This window comes from Nannobrachium achirus (genome assembly GCF_963921795.1).
Source record: "Nannobrachium achirus genome assembly, chromosome: 18".
Taxonomy (NCBI): domain Eukaryota; kingdom Metazoa; phylum Chordata; class Actinopteri; order Myctophiformes; family Myctophidae; genus Nannobrachium; species Nannobrachium achirus.
The window spans coordinates 52,779,802-52,795,583 of record NC_137825.1 but is presented as its reverse complement, the minus strand read 5'-3'; the positions used below and the strand labels follow the sequence as shown (position 1 = coordinate 52,795,583).

At 43.1% G+C, this 15,782-nt stretch overlaps 2 protein-coding genes across 2 annotated transcripts in view; both read left to right on the top strand.

Annotated features, from left to right (window-relative positions):
- Positions 1–15,477, top strand: part of LOC308303821 (DNA excision repair protein ERCC-6-like) — a gene marked incomplete at its 3' end in the record, with an annotated part of 15,677 nt that extends 200 nt beyond the window's left edge. The window contains exons 1-9 of the mRNA XM_080748319.1: positions 1–84; positions 2,999–3,253; positions 4,185–4,423; positions 5,451–5,786; positions 8,047–8,161; positions 9,055–9,243; positions 9,854–10,197; positions 12,273–12,462; positions 13,471–15,477. The exon at positions 1–84 is cut by the window's left edge and continues 200 nt beyond it. Coding sequence (XP_080604445.1) covers positions 1–84; positions 2,999–3,253; positions 4,185–4,423; positions 5,451–5,786; positions 8,047–8,161; positions 9,055–9,243; positions 9,854–10,197; positions 12,273–12,462; positions 13,471–15,477 — 3,759 coding nt within the window. The remainder of the gene's footprint in view (positions 85–2,998; positions 3,254–4,184; positions 4,424–5,450; positions 5,787–8,046; positions 8,162–9,054; positions 9,244–9,853; positions 10,198–12,272; positions 12,463–13,470) is intronic.
- The window catches only part of kansl1a (KAT8 regulatory NSL complex subunit 1a), a 249,505-nt gene that overhangs the window by 186,001 nt on the left and 47,722 nt on the right, over positions 1–15,782 (top strand). The window lies entirely within an intron of this gene.

The following is a 15,782-nucleotide window of genomic DNA, read 5'->3' as shown; positions in this document are numbered from 1 at the left end:
GTAGCCTTCCTCTATGGTCTGTACCGGGACGGCCTCAAAGGCGGCATCCTGGCAGATGACATGGGTCTTGGCAAAACTATCCAGGTACAGGCTGCAAATAATGATTCATTTTCATGATTGATTCATTTGTCGATTAGATTTTTGATTATTCTATCAGTTCATCAATGCAATTCATTTAGAATACTAATATGCTGGTTGATACATGCTCAACAACACACCTTATCTGAACCCCTTGAATGTGTTTTCCTGGCAAATGGCTATATTTGATTTGACCCATTATGGAATTTGACCCTGTGCAACGGGGAACAGCCAACGTTTAAGCATCCATTAGGGCTGCTTTTTTGTTTGCGACGACCATGCTGCTTGAAGTAAAATTTTAGTTTTTCACCATTGCCGCTAGGCTTTTCAACTCGCCAATGCTGTTACCTCTGTTTACATAATGCATAGGCCAGGGGTCTTCAACGTTTTCAGGCCGGGGACCCCCAAACTGATGGGTAGATGGAGCAGGGACCCCTAGGGTGGATCTTAAATGACCTTTTTCTGATTTTCTTGAGTCTCACCCCCCAATTATGTTCCAATGTACAAAAAACTGCTTTGGTTAAAATTTGGTTGAATTTCAAGCATATTTAGAGGTAGCTCAATCAAGTCAAAGATTGTACATTTTATTGGTCAAAATCAAATTGCACTGCAGGCACATTTAAGTTATACATTACACATTATTCTTATACTAAGCACAGAAATGATATTTTTTAAGCTTACAAATCTAAACACAAATCTGATTACATGTTTGTCATATGTCAAACCAGAATTAATGTATTGTAGGTAATAGCAAAGCAAAGAATGACAATTTGCAATTTTTCATTTAACGTGCACAATGACATGTCTTTATTGCACACTCTTCAATCATACTCACAACAAGTACACAGCCCCACTTCCTTGTTTACCCCCAAAACCCCCGAAAGTCACTGCAGTATAGCAATTCAGTAGTTACTGATCAATTAAAATTTGTTTACGGCTATCGGGATACTTGTGCCGATAGTCCTGCACAATTTGCAGCAAGTATTGGAGTTGGGACTCATCTTTAGTAATGAGACCACAATATTCTTGTATTAGGTCAACCCCACACTCTGCATGATCATTAACAACATTCATCGCCTTCACTACAGCTAGAGCTTCTTGGTAGTCCTCCCTGGGCTCCCACTCAAAGCACCTTGGAAAAAATCTTCAATGTTCTTCCTTGCAATTGTTCCAAGGTCAACAGTAATTCTCTATATGCCCCTGTTCACCATAAGTGATTGGAAAACTTTTGAGAAGCAGCTTTAGACACCTCAGCATTTATTGATGAACCGGATACCTCGCTGCTCGAGGTATCCGGTTCAGAGCTCCAGGAGCTACCCATCATGCCCGTTGGATGGCAAAGGTTATTTATTGTATGAAGATCTGGATGTTTCATGGCCAATTCAAACTGACCTTCAGGGAAGAAAAAGCATGCATGGATTTGTGCATTTTTGCAGTTTGCAATTATGTGAAGGCATGGATGATGGCACCTGTTGCTGTCAGCGCTCCACTAAATTACTTGGCAGCTGTTAAAATCGTTGCTGGAATATTCATCAATAAATGCTGAGGTGTCTAAAGCTGCTTCTCAAAAGTGTTCCTATCACTTATGGTATTTTGCTCCAGAGATTGTCGGACTTGCATTGTTTGACAGTCAAGTGAGCGCGCAAACGAAGAGGCTGATGGTGAGAGCCATGAAAGATGGAAATGAAGATCATGAACTGAGAATTACTGTTGACCTTGGAACAATTGCAAGGAAGAACATTGAAGTGCTTTTCAAAATGATGGATCTCCCAGATGACTTCCTTGACGTTGATCCCGATGAGTGGGAGCCCAGGGTAGACTACCAAGAAGCTCTGGCTGTAGTGAAGGCAATGAATGTTGTCAATGATCATGCAGAGCGTGGGGTTGACCTAATACAAGAATATTGTGGTCTCATTACTAAAGATGAGTCCCAACTCCAATACTTGCTGCAAATTGTGCAGAACCATCGGCACAAGTATCCCGATAGCCGTAAACAAACTTTAATTGATCAGTAACTACTGAATTGCTATACTGCAGTGACTTTCGGGGTTTTTGGGGGTAAACAAGGAAGTGGGGCTGTGTACTTGTTGTGTGTTGTGAGTATGATTGAAGAGTGTGCAATAAAGACATGTCATTGTGCACGTTAAATGAAAAATAGCAATTGTCATTCTTTGCTTTGCTATTTCCTACAATACATTAATTCTGGTTTGACATATGACAAACATGTAATCAGATTTGTGTTTAGATTTGTAAGCTTAAAAAATATAATTTCTGTGCTTAGTATAAGAATAATGTATAATGTATAACTTAAATGTGCCTGCAGTGCAATTCGATTTTGACCAATAAAATGTACAATCTTTGACTTGATTGAGCTACCTCTAAATATGCTTGAAATTCAACCAAATTTTAACCAAAGCATTTTTTTGTACATTGGAACATAATTGGGGGGTGAGACTCAAGAAAATCTAAAAAAGGTAATTTAAGATCCACCCTAGGGACCCCCTACCACCTCGTAGGGTGGGGGGTCGGGGCTACGACATATTTTTTTATTTTAAACATGTACAAGTTACAGCGAGCAGGGTGGGTCGTACCACTACCATTTCTAAACATACTACTTATTAACTGAGAACCAATGTCCATAATATCAACAATCTGTCAATTGCGTAGTAATCATGTATTCAAGCTATTCAAAATGGATAGAATCATGATTTATTTTTTAACATAAATGTAAAAAAAAAAAAAAACATTTTTTGAAATCTTAATTCAAATCAATAATTTCGCAGACCCCCTGCAGTACCTCCGCGGACCCCCTGTTGAAGACCCCTGGCATAGGCCTACAGGAAATTACATGATGCATCACTAAACCGATCATTCAATTCCTGAAATATATCTTTTTTAATCTTTTCACCCCTACATCCAGATCATCTCTTTCCTATCGGGCATGTACGACGCCGGCCACGTCAAGCACACCCTCCTCGTCATGCCGACCTCCTTAATCACCAACTGGACGAAGGAGTTCGGCAAGTGGACCCCCGGGATGCGAGTGAAGGAGTTCCACGGCTCCAGCAGGGCAGAGCGAAACAGGAACCTGGAGAAGGTCCAGAGGCGCGACGGCGTGGTCATCACCACGTACAACATGCTGATAAACAACTGGGAGCAGCTGGCCTCGTACCAGGTAGAGATGGGACGACGATATTATCGTTTATTGTGATTAAAAAAAAACACTTTGGGATCAATTCACCTTTTATTTCCGGAGCTGCATATCCGGTATTACTGTCTTAAGGCCTAGAATTATTGAATGCTTTAACTAGTGAAAAATAGCAGATATACAAGCTCACAGCGCGCTGCGAGCTTGTAGATCTGCTATTTTTGAAAAAGTCGTGAAAATGTGTGCAAATCTTTGAATATTATGTATTTTCAAAGCGAACGTTTGCAACTCAAATTTTGCTTCTGGGGGGGGGTCCCTGGAACTGAATATTTTGAGATGGGGGTCTGTGGCCAAATAAATATCATTTTGGGGGTCCTTCACATGAAAAGGTTTTAGAACCACTGACATAGTAGTCTCTCAAGAACAGACCAACTGAGCTCCATTTAAGTGAAAAGGACCTTTTCTTTGACGATGGCTGGCCAGATTGCTGACATAGAAACAGTTTTTATTTTTTTTTAATCTTAGAAGGATTCAAAAGACACTCATAGAATCGGGTCAAAATTCTAATTTTCACGATAAAAAAAAAATAGCAGATCTACAAGCTCGCAGCGTGGCACTCGGTGCCGCGCTGTGAGCTTGTATATTATCTGCTATTTTTCACTGGTTAAAGCATTCAATAATTGTAGGCCTAAATGGGTTAGACCCTCTATAATTGGTAAAAGGTACTTATAATAATAATAATAATATACGTACTTAATACAGTCTTTTCTTTTCACTCTTTATCAAATGTCTTTGCTAAAAAATAGCCCATTGTGTGCTTGTAGATCTGCTATTTTTTGGCAAATGTTCCGCTCCAGGACAATGGTTTTGATTATCGCGATAATATGGTAAATTGCGATTTCCGTTGTCACAATAATCCTGATCTGAAATGTTCCTATCGTCCCATCCCCATCACCAGGGACGCGAGTTCAAGTGGGACTACATGATCCTGGACGAGGCGCACAAGATCAAGGGCTCCTCGACGAAAACCGCCAAGAGCGCCTACGCCGTACCGGCGAGAAACCGCGTTCTGCTCACGGGGACCCCCGTGCAGAACAACCTGCGAGAGCTGTGGGCTCTGTTCGATTTCGCCTGCCAGGGCGCGCTCCTCGGCACGGCGAAAACGTTCAAGACGGAATTCGAGAACCCCATCACCAGGTAGGCGTGGGCGATGTGGTGATGAATATCGTCGAGACGATACAATGTCTCCACGATATTCCTTTTCAGAGATGTCGTATATATTGTGATACAATGAGCTTTATAGAAAATCCTGTTGAATTGTTATTTAATAGAGGGATTCATTGCAGAATTCATTTAAAGGACAACTTTGTTTTTTTACAACAAGGGTTCATTTTAGATTAGATTGTAATTAGAGAAAAGAAAAAGTGAGTGTTAAAATGTTTTCATTTGCTTCGTTCTATTGTTTTATCGCGTTTACCGTGCTAAAATGTGGGGCATGCATACGCATGGGGGTATGCATACAAGTGGCTAAATATGTCTTTTTAGACACAATAAGCCAGCAGTTTCTTTATTGCTATTTACAGTAACACTTCTAGCCCCCATAAGTCACATCCAACCATGAAAGGTTGCGTTGTATCTTGGGAATGGGCTTATTCTGTGTAAAATTACATATTTAGCCACTTGTACGCATGCCCCCAACACTGAAATAAGAATCTCTAAAACAATAGAAAGGAGTAAATGAAATCATTTTAACACTCATGTTTTATATTCTTTAATTACGATCTAAAATATGAACCCTTGTTGTAAAAAACTAAAGTTGTCCTTTAAACCTACATTTTGGTCTAAATCAGTAGTTCTCAAACTTGAAAATGTCAAGGTCTACCCTTAACTCTGACAGTATAAAAATGAAATAAATGGACCCGTAAGGCCTAAGGTTCCATTTGGTTTTATTTGTATACTGTCAGAGTTGCATATATACTTGTATGGGTCAATTTAGACCTCTCAAAAGGAACCCAGAGAGTCCCTGGACCCCACTTTGAAGACCACTGGTCTAAATGGCTTTTTCTTTTAGTTTTTGTAGGTGGTTGTACTGTTAAGTAACTTGAAAAATAACCATAAAAACCAACATGAAAAAGAATCTCGATAAGATATCGTCTGTCGTGATACTGCTTGGAAACACATTGTGATTTTGTATTTTTTCCATATCGCCCACCCCTATCACCAGGGCCAGGGAGAAGGACGCCACGCCGGGAGAGAAGGCCCTGGGAGCCAGGATGTCCGAGAACCTCATGGCGACCATCAGACCATATTTCCTGAGGAGGACCAAGGCGGAGGTCCAGAAGAAACAGGCCGATAAAGAAGAAATGAACGGAGAGGAACACGCAGACTCCAACAACGGCCACGTCACAAATGACGAAGCCGAATCGGGCATGGCCGTCATGCCGACATTGACGAGGAAGAACGACCTCGTCGTGTGGACGTACCTGAGCAAGGTACAGGAAGAAATCTACAACCAGTTCCTGTCCCTCGACCACATCAAAGAGCTGCTCACAACAACCAGGTAGGCCTACAGTGAACACTGATCTTTATGCCACTTTTACGGTGTCAGTGTTAGGATTTATTTTCGGGTTCATGTTAGCAAGTGACCCAGTTGACTATCGATTTTCACAGTTTTGTGAGGCCGAAATTTAGCCCAAGGAATGTTTTTCATGCAAAACAAATGCTTGCCATGGATTCAGAATCATGAAGAACCCCTAGTCGGGTGATATCTTCAGAAATAGTGTCATATCCTGGAATAAATTCCTTACCAAAAAACGTCTTCACCAATGTGTTTGTAAAGGTGTCTAGTAACACATCTCACAAAGACTGAAATTCAGTTTCCCTAGGAGAATCCTTGACAGCTGCTGAAAGCTGGGGTCCCATTAAATTAACTATAGTATACAGGATAAAACACACCAAAATAAATATGCTTTAAGTAGCATGTGAGGGGTCAAACTAGGGGTTTTTCATGATTCTGAATCAGTTGCAAGCATTTATTTTCCACAAAAAACATTCCTTGGGCTAAAAAAAGGCCTCACGACACTATGGTTTAGTGATTAGTCATCACTTTTCACGACACTATGGTTTAGTGATTAGTCATCACTTTTCACAGATTTTTATGCGAGCCCCTTCACCCCAAGGAATGTTTTTGTGCAAAACAAATGCTTGCAAATAATGGATTCAGAATCATGAAAAAACCCTAGTTTGACCCCTCACATTCTACTTAAAGCATATTTATTTTGGTGTGTTTTATCCTGTATGGTTAAGTTAATGGGACCCCAACTTTCAGCAGCTGTCACGGATTCTCCTAGGGAAACTGAATTTCAGTCTTTGTGGTATGTGTACTATATACCTTTACAAACACATTGGCGAAGAACATTTTTGGTAAGGAATTTATTCCAGGACGTTTTAAGATATCCCCTGACTACTAGTTTGACCCCTCACATGCTACTTATTTTATTTTTCTTCTTTTTTTTTATATTTTTCTTTTTTTGTATAGTGAAGTCAATGGGACAGTGAATATACAAATGGCCACAACTTTGTTTCACGATGTTTCTGGCAGAGCAGGCCTCGCATTCTGTGGACCTTAATGACCAAACGAATAGATAAAACAGAAATAAAAAGTACGGCATGACATCACAGGTTCAACCCTATTACTTGAGCTTTCGGGCTTGTGGGTCCCTGACTTGACGATATGGAGGATAAAAAGAAGCAAGCACTTTAAACGTAGTTTTTCATATTCAACATTATTTTGGTCCTGCTGGAAACCAGTTAGCCACTTGTTGATTTTGTGTAGAGGTGCAGACATAGTGTAGAGCCCTTGGTCAACTACTAAGTATATGGTTGGTTTACTAATTCAGTGGTTTTCAACCTTTTTCATATCAAAGTCCATTTATTCTGCATTTGAACCACAGGCCACCATTTGAGATTAGCCTCTCAGACCCAAAACGTATATATATATTGTAGATATATCATATATTCATATTTTGTTGTTGTTGGATATAGGTTTTTGTCCACAATACCATGCTCTATTGTGGTACATTTTCTACATTCTCTAATTGTGTAGACCTCTTCATGAAGTAAATTCAAAATGGCTTGCAATATTCTGTTCTGCTGGCATTTACTCTCGTTTTGGGCTACCCTGACACTGAGCTTAAAATTTACAAAGTGTAAAAATGGCCAATATGTGGTGTTTTTTTTCTTATTACTGAGGGAGAGTGCAATCATTCATTGAACCAAGCAACAAAGGTGAACACCAAAAGAACCGTATTGCAGGCCTGCCAGTTCATTTTGACAATTTTTGGAGGGGCGCTACCCACACATTTGGCTGTGTTGCTCAGATCCTTACAGTCTGTACCTTGTTGTAAAGGTTTACAATTCAACGATAACAATGATATCAAACACGATACCATTTGGCATAATTAAAGGGGAGATATAATGGACCGAATGCTGTCAAATCTTTGGTCGGCGGACCCGGCGCTACCCACACGTTTGGCTGTGGTGCTCATTCCACGAATGCCTGATGCTTACAAACTGTACCTCCTTGTAAAGGTACAAATGAGATAAAACACATTAAAAATTGGTATTATTAATAAGGGAGATACAGGTAGATAATAGACCGAAGTCAAGTTTCCTTTCTTTTTTAGTTTATTTGGTTACAAATAACCCCCTCAAGAACCTGCAACCCCCTCAAGAACCTGTGTGTGTGTGTGTGTGCGTGCCCAGGTCCACTGGTTGAAAACCAGTGTACCAATGGTTGATCTCTACAACCTTTCTAACAGGTCACCTCTGGCTGAACTTACCGTCCTGAAGAAGGTGTGTGACCACCCCAGGCTGCTCTCTTCCAAAGCTGTCGCTCAGCTGGGACTGGAGGAATGCTTAGCTGAGGACCAGCAGGTAAGCTGCTATCATCTCCTGGTCAATAAACTTTGGTTATCTCTACGCTCTGACCTCTCTGACGAAGGCTGGACAGCCCAAACCTTTGTTCTTTTGAGTTTGACTTTGACATGTAAAAATGAATAGTGAGGTGCGATCATTACTTTTTTTTTTTAATGTTAATATCCTGGTTGCAGTCATTTTTGTTTCCATTCAGCTGTCTGCAGTCATTTTTGTTTCCATTCAGCTGTCTGCAATGTCTTATTGTCTATCATTACTACAACATCTTTGGCAACGCTCTTCTAACCACCTTCAACCTGGCTTCCCTGTTTTGGGCCTTTTGGATAAAACATAAAAATATTGTCTTTTTCCATAGTGCATTACTTATTTAGATTATTGTATTGTCATTATCAGTCAGCTTTGTTCTGCCCTGTACAATCTATTGATCATAAAGCAAATAGAAATGTTATACGTTTCAATGCAAAAACAGAAATATCGATTCATGGTCTACTAAAACACTGGTTCTCAACCTGTGGGTCGTGACCCCAAATTATTTTGGGGGGGGTCCCCAGATGATTAACTTAATGTGCAACATTGTTTTCTCACTTCAGCAGTAAACAAACCAGCATAAAGTATAAGTGTATAGTGAGTATATGCACATTTCTAAAGTGACAATTTAAGGACTTTTTAATACCTCTAAAATGACTAATTAAACCTTGGCCAAATTGTCAAATATTGGAGGCAGAAATTGTGAGCATGTAGATCGGCTATTTCCATAATAGAACCGCGTTATACAAAATGTAATTCCTCAACTCTTAATGCTCGTCAGTGTGGGGTGTGTCCCCATTTAAAATATGATTATTTTGGGGGTGGCGGCCCAGACTAAAATGTCCTGCTTGTGACGGCCCTACCAGCAGGAAGCCACGGGAAGCAACATCGAGGGCATCTCGGATGAGACGCTGGTCTCTGAGTCTGGGAAGATGACGTTCCTCCTCCAGCTGCTCCAGAGGCTCAGGGAGGAAGGGCACCGCACCCTGGTCTTCGCCCGCTTCCGGAAGGTGCTGGACATCCTCCAGCGAGTCCTCACCAACAGGGGATTCAAGGTGTGCACTAGTTGACTCATTTTGATAGATCATATGCTGGGGGCTGGGCTATTTGGATGAAATTGAATATGACGACAATATTTTGTTGTAAAGATATGTAAAGAAATCTTAAAGAAATTGCAAACTGAAGATTTACAAGCTGATGGCTTGTAGAATGTTTGACAGTGATTAAAACCAGGAAAAAGAGAACTTGCATAGTATAGTATGTTGTTTAGATGAGTAGGTATGTTGTTCATTTGTTAACCATAGGCTTAATGTCTTCTGGCTAGCCTAGTTTCTTGGCACTCTAGTTCAGTGGTTCTCAAGCATTTTCATGTCAAGTAAAAAGGGCCCACTGTTGTGCCATGGAGATATTGGAGTTAATTATGCAACAAATTAAATGTTTTTTTCCCCCCTCCAAACATTAAAGAAAGTAGATCTACAAGCTCACAATAGTTAGAATGCGATACGTGAGCTAATAGATCCAGCTTGTACAGTGAATTCTTATAACTTCTCTCAATTCTTATAGTGAAGTTTAAACTCCCCCATTTTATTGAGGGACTACTGGGGTCTCCACTTTGAGAACCACTGCTCGGGGTCTAATTGCTCAACCACTTCCCCCTGTTGTAAGGTCATGAGGCTGGACGGCACGATCACCAAGATCGCCGAGCGCGAGCGGCTCATCCAGAAGTTCCAGCGAGACGGCCGCTACACCGTCTTCCTGTTGACCACCCAGGTGGGTGGCGTGGGCATCACGCTGACCGCCGCCGACCGCGTGGTGATCTACGACCCCAGCTGGAACCCCGCCACCGACGCCCAGGCCGTGGACCGCGCCTACCGCATCGGGCAGACGCAGAACGTGGTCATCTACCGGCTCATCACCTGTGGCACGGTGGAGGAGAAGATCTACAGGCGTCAGGTCTTCAAGGACTCCCTGATCAGACAGACCACCGGGGACAAGAAGAACCCTTTCAGGTGTGCTGCGGGAATATACGTTTATAGTAAATTCAATTTTGTTATAGTGTCAATCACAACAAGTTGTCTAAAGACAGTTTGCAGAGAAGAGACGTGATGTATGACCAGTTCATTTTAATTAGACACTATGATAATACATTAAAGTTAATTGTGCCGTGATTCCCCGCAAGGCGTTGTGAGCATGTAGATCGGCTATTTTCACAATTTCAGCCTCTAATATTTGACTATTTGGCCAATGTTTAATATGTCATTTAGAGGTACTAAAAAGTCCAGTAGGAGCGAGATCATTTAGCGACCTACAACTGGGTTGCAACCTGGTCGGTAGTTTTCACCGACCAGGCCGCTAAATCACCGACCCCGGTCGGTGATTTAGCGGCCCGGTCGGTAGATTTAGCGACCCGGTTGCTGAAAACTACCGACCAGGTTGCAACCCAGTTGTAGGTCGCTAAATGATCTCGCCCTCTCTCAAAAAGTCCTTAAATTGTCACTTAAGAAATGTGCTGTTACCCTCTATACACTCAAACTTTATGTTGGTTTGTTACTTAGGGCTGTCTTCGACACAGGATTTATGGAGTCGATTCGAGTCGCGGGGGTTAATCCGACGCGTCGACGAATCGTTTTATAGTCTACTTTGTGTAAAAAAAAAAAAAAAAAAAAAAGTGTTGCTTTAAACCACGTCAACATAATAGAATAATACATTAAGAGATGAATTGAATACACAGTGTTTTCGGTGATATCGGTGCGCGAGCACAAATGTTATCTGCATAGCAGTGTACAACCATAGAGTTATAACACACCGTTAAAACAAATAAAACATCTCCGCTGTTTCAACTCTGCCCCGTCTCTCGGCAGCGTGCAGTAGAGATGAGACATTCGCGAACGATTCCGCTCTCTTGAACGGCTCTTTTAAATGAACGATGGGATCCAGTCCGCAGTCGCGGGACACAGAGCACTGACAGAGTAATGAGTCAGTGTCGAGAACGGATTAATTTCAGAAAAGGATCATAAACAGGTGGAGGCACAGCTCCCGCTTGAGCCAGGAGTGTGTGGACATGTCATGGACGCAAACACAGCGAAACACAATCATTCATCATGGATTACAACACTGGAACAATTCAGAAGCACTTTAATTAGAAAATGTAACTTGTAGCCTACACTTGTGTATGTTAATTTGACTTTAGAAGATTGTTTACTACTTCGTGGACGCGCGTTTGTGCTGTGGCAGGTTATTTAATATGGGATTTTGACAGCGTGCTTCCTCCTCTTAACGGAACACTGTCCCGGCTCTGAATGTTTTAACGAAGCGGCGGTCTGAACCGTTCTGGACGTTCCGTCTCACTTTCAACCCGACGCTGGTGCGAGACAATAAATAACTGTTCGCCAATTGCTACTTCTCATTGGAAGTACATGACACCACACCAGTCCAGCAGTGCACCGCAGTAGCCTACTGGCAGTAGTAGGCTAACTGGTGATATAAAAAAATATATATTTTCGCTTCGACTCAAACAATTGGCGTCGATTCCCGGGGCTTAAAACGACGCGTCGATTCGTCGATTTTTAGAAGACACCCCTATTTGTTACTGTTGAGAGAGAAAACAATCAATGTTGCACATTAATGTTGCACAATAATCTGGGGACCTCCCAAAATAATTTGGGGACCCACAGGTCAAGAAGCACTGGTCTAGATCAAGATATTTTTCAAAAAGTGTACAGAAAGTGTTCACTGTTCATTAAAGGAGTAGTTCACCCCCACGATGACTTTGCTTTTCTTGATTCCTCATGCCATGGAGACTAATGGAATATTTTTAGTTTTTAGTCAAATTCCTAAAACAATAATTTGATTACAATAAATGTACCCCCATTGATTCCGGATGGGGACCCAAATAGTTTAAAGGACCACTTCACCTCTGGGGCAACCAGATCTTATGTTATTGTAGTTTGGGACACGATCAACACAATCCCGAGTTATTTTTTTGTGTTCAGTCTGTGTTTTTAGATATTTTAGTATTTCAGCTTGCTACAAAGCATCATATGATGCATTTTGCACAAAGCATTTAATATAATTCTCTTCACAGGTACTTCAGCAAGCAGGAGCTGAAGGAGCTCTTCAGCCTGGAGGAGACGCGCTCCTCCAACACCCAGATTCAGCTGCAGACCCTCCACTCCAGGCACCGCATGACGGACCCCCAGCTGGATGAGCACATCGCGCACCTGCACGCCATGGAGATGTTTGGCATCACCGACCACGATCTCATGTTCTCGCAGGTAGGGCTGTCGCGATTATGACATTTTACATGACGATTAATTGTCACTCAAATAATTTGCGATTAGCGATTTAATTGTGTTTTTTGTCGTTGACAATTACATTCCTGTTTGGCTTGTAGGCTTCTAAGTTGCACATGGCAGATATGACGCATAACCTAAATATACAAAGAAATTACTGACATATTTGACAACTTTATACATACAAACAACATTGATAGTGGAAATAGCTGATCTACAAGCTCACAACGCGTCACGACACGTGAGCTTGTAGATCTGCTATTTCCACTATTCTTTAAATGTTTGAACATATATACAAAAAATTTCAACATCTAAACGATTATGACGATTATCATAATAATTGCGACTATGTCAAATAATTGCGATTAGACGATTATGTAATAATTGTAACAGGCCTAATGGAGTGTTCAAGGTATCTCTATATGCGCTTATTATTGCACCGTTTTATCGTTGATATTATGTTGCTGTGTGCTGCCATCCTTGGCAAGTCTTCCCACCTCCGCCCCATCTGTTAACACAGCGTTATTATGTTGATGTTGCACAGTGTTTGGCATACCATCACACTTGCTTTGTTTCACAGTATTGTGGACATTCACACTAGGGATGGGACGATATGAAGATTTCATATCACGATTATTGTGATAAAAAGAAATTACCGATATTATCACGATAATCAAAATCCATTATCCTGTGGCGGAACATTTGCCCAAAAAAATTGCAGATCTACAAGCTCACAACGCGGCACGTTGTGAGCTTGTAGCTTGTAGATCAGCAAGACATTGATAGACTGAAAAAATACGAATACGTATATTATACATTTATACCCTTTACCGGCTTAAGTGGTACCGGATATGCAGCTCGGCAAATAAAAGGTGAATTGATCCCAGTGCATGGACGATATGACTATAAATTAAATCTCCACAATACTTATTATCCACTTGAACCTTTATAAGGTACTGACGGTAAACCTTGTTCATCTTGATTCTTGAGGTGGCCAACTGCGACGACGAGCACCCCGAGGATGAACAGTCTCAGCGCTACATCGAGACGAGGGTCCAGAAGGCGCAGGAACTGATGAGGGTGGAGTCGTCGCTGCAGGCCCAGCTGGCGGAGAGCATGGGCGCAAGCACAGAGCCAGCCTGGCTGAGACAGACGGCTCAGAATGGAGCGCCGAGGTCCGATGACAAACGAGAGCGGGCAAAGCCACGCCCTCCTTTCCCCTCCTCGCCCCGGTATGACGACGACGACATCGGACGCTCGCCTGTCGCGGTAGTGGACCTCGACCAGTCCCTGGCGGTAGTGGACCTCGACCAGTCCCTGGCGGTAGTGGACCTCGACCAGTCCCTGTCGGATTCTGTAGAAGAACAACAAGATGGCGTGCAAAGTGAGAGTGTACAGGTGATCGATGATACTATGGACGCAAGTGTTGAAGAAGAGACTCGGGCTGTCGGATCCGTGAAAGAAGAACGGTCACCGAGAGATGTAGCATTTCCGTCTGGCCCTGCTGAGGAGGAGCACCATGACGTCGGTCAAAATCTGAGCGTGCAGATGGTCAACATCACTTTGGATGATAGCGTTGCTGAGAACCAGGCTGAAGAGAGACGTGACTCGCCCAGAGACGCGTCCTTGAACGGGGTTCTGAGCAGGGTCAAGGGCCAGCCACAGGACGCGTCCTTTAGCGAGGTCATGGACACTTCGATAACGAAAGATGCCACCCTTGACTATTTTTCATCCCGAGACGTGTCCTCGAATGGGGTTCCGTGTGGCCTAGAGGAAAGGGATGCCTCCATTAGTGAGGTCATGGAATCGCCAAGACCAAAGGACATCAGCCCTGGCAGTGTTTCAGCCAGAGACGCGTCCTCGAATGGGGTTCCGTGTGGCTTAGATGAAAGCGAGGTCATGGAATCGCCAAGACCGAAGGACATCAACCCTGGCAGTGTTTCAGCCAGAGACGTGTCCTCGAATGGGGTTCCGTGTGGCCTAGAGGAAAGGGATGCCTCCATTAGTGAGGTCATGGAATCGCCAAGACCAAAGGACATCAGCCCTGGCAGTGTTTCAGCCAGAGACGTGTCCTGGAATGGGGTTCCGTGTGGCTTAGATGAAAGCGAGGTCATGGAATCGCCAAGACCGAAGGCCATCAACCCCGGCATCTCTCTGAAGAATAAAAGGCTGTCTATGCTGCAGTTGTCTCTTGCTTTGAATATGAGTGAAGACGGCGGTGAAATGAACTCGTACAACGAGTCCCCGCAGCACGGCGACTTCGTCCTCGAGCTGGAGGACAGCGGCGACGACATGTTCGCAGGCGAAGACCTGGACGAAGAGAAAGTCGAAGCCCAGGGAACGAAGCTGCTCTCCCGTCTTCAGTTGGAAGGCAGTTTCGACGTGGAGAAGTCTCTCAACGCGGGAAGAGAGCATGCGAGTGTCAAACGCTGCCGCGTCTCCGAGATGGATCAATCCGCAGACTCCTTCATCACAACCAAGAAGAAGAAGGCGGCCGTTATTTATGACAGTGACGAGGAAGGTGACTACACGCACCAGCCCATCACTGGCAAATTGAACGAATCGTTTGCTCCTCCGCAACTGGGAGCTTCCACTCCACTCAGATCCCCCCCACTCGGCTCAAGGTCCAGGATGAGCTGCGGAGGGAACGCCTCGGTGGCCTCCAGGCGCTCTCTGGTTAGGTCATTGATGGAAGACGTGGACGATGAAGAGAGCAGCACGGGCGAGGAAGAGGAAGAGAGCAGCATGAGCAAGGACGATGAAGACAGCAGCACAAGCAAGGGCGAGGAAGAGTGCAGCACGAGCGAGGACGAGGAGGAGAGCGCAGGAGCAGAAAAGGTTGAGGAAGATGACAGCGAAGGCTCTAAGGAGGAGATTGAGGAAGATGACACTGCCAGTGAAGGCTCTAAGGAGGAGATTGAGGAAGCCGAGGACAGTGGCACAGAGTGGATCGATGCCACTAATGAAGAAACGGCTTCCGATGAGGACACGGACTAATGAAACAACCAGGCAGTTGTTTTTGTGTCGCCATATTTTTGTGTTGCCATAATACGATTTAACTAATCCAAAAATATATTGTCTGGCAAAAACCTCTATCACCCACCCTTTTTCTCTCACTCTCAATTTGAAATCACATCAAGAATGGCTGACCTACTTGGTCTTAATGCAGTGTCACAAGTTGAAAACTTAGGAGCTTGTAGATTAGCTATTCCTGCCGTTTTATGAAACGTGACGTGAAAGTGTTTAAGTCTGTGGGTTTTACACACATTTAACCAATGGTGAACAAGAGCTTGTGAGAATAC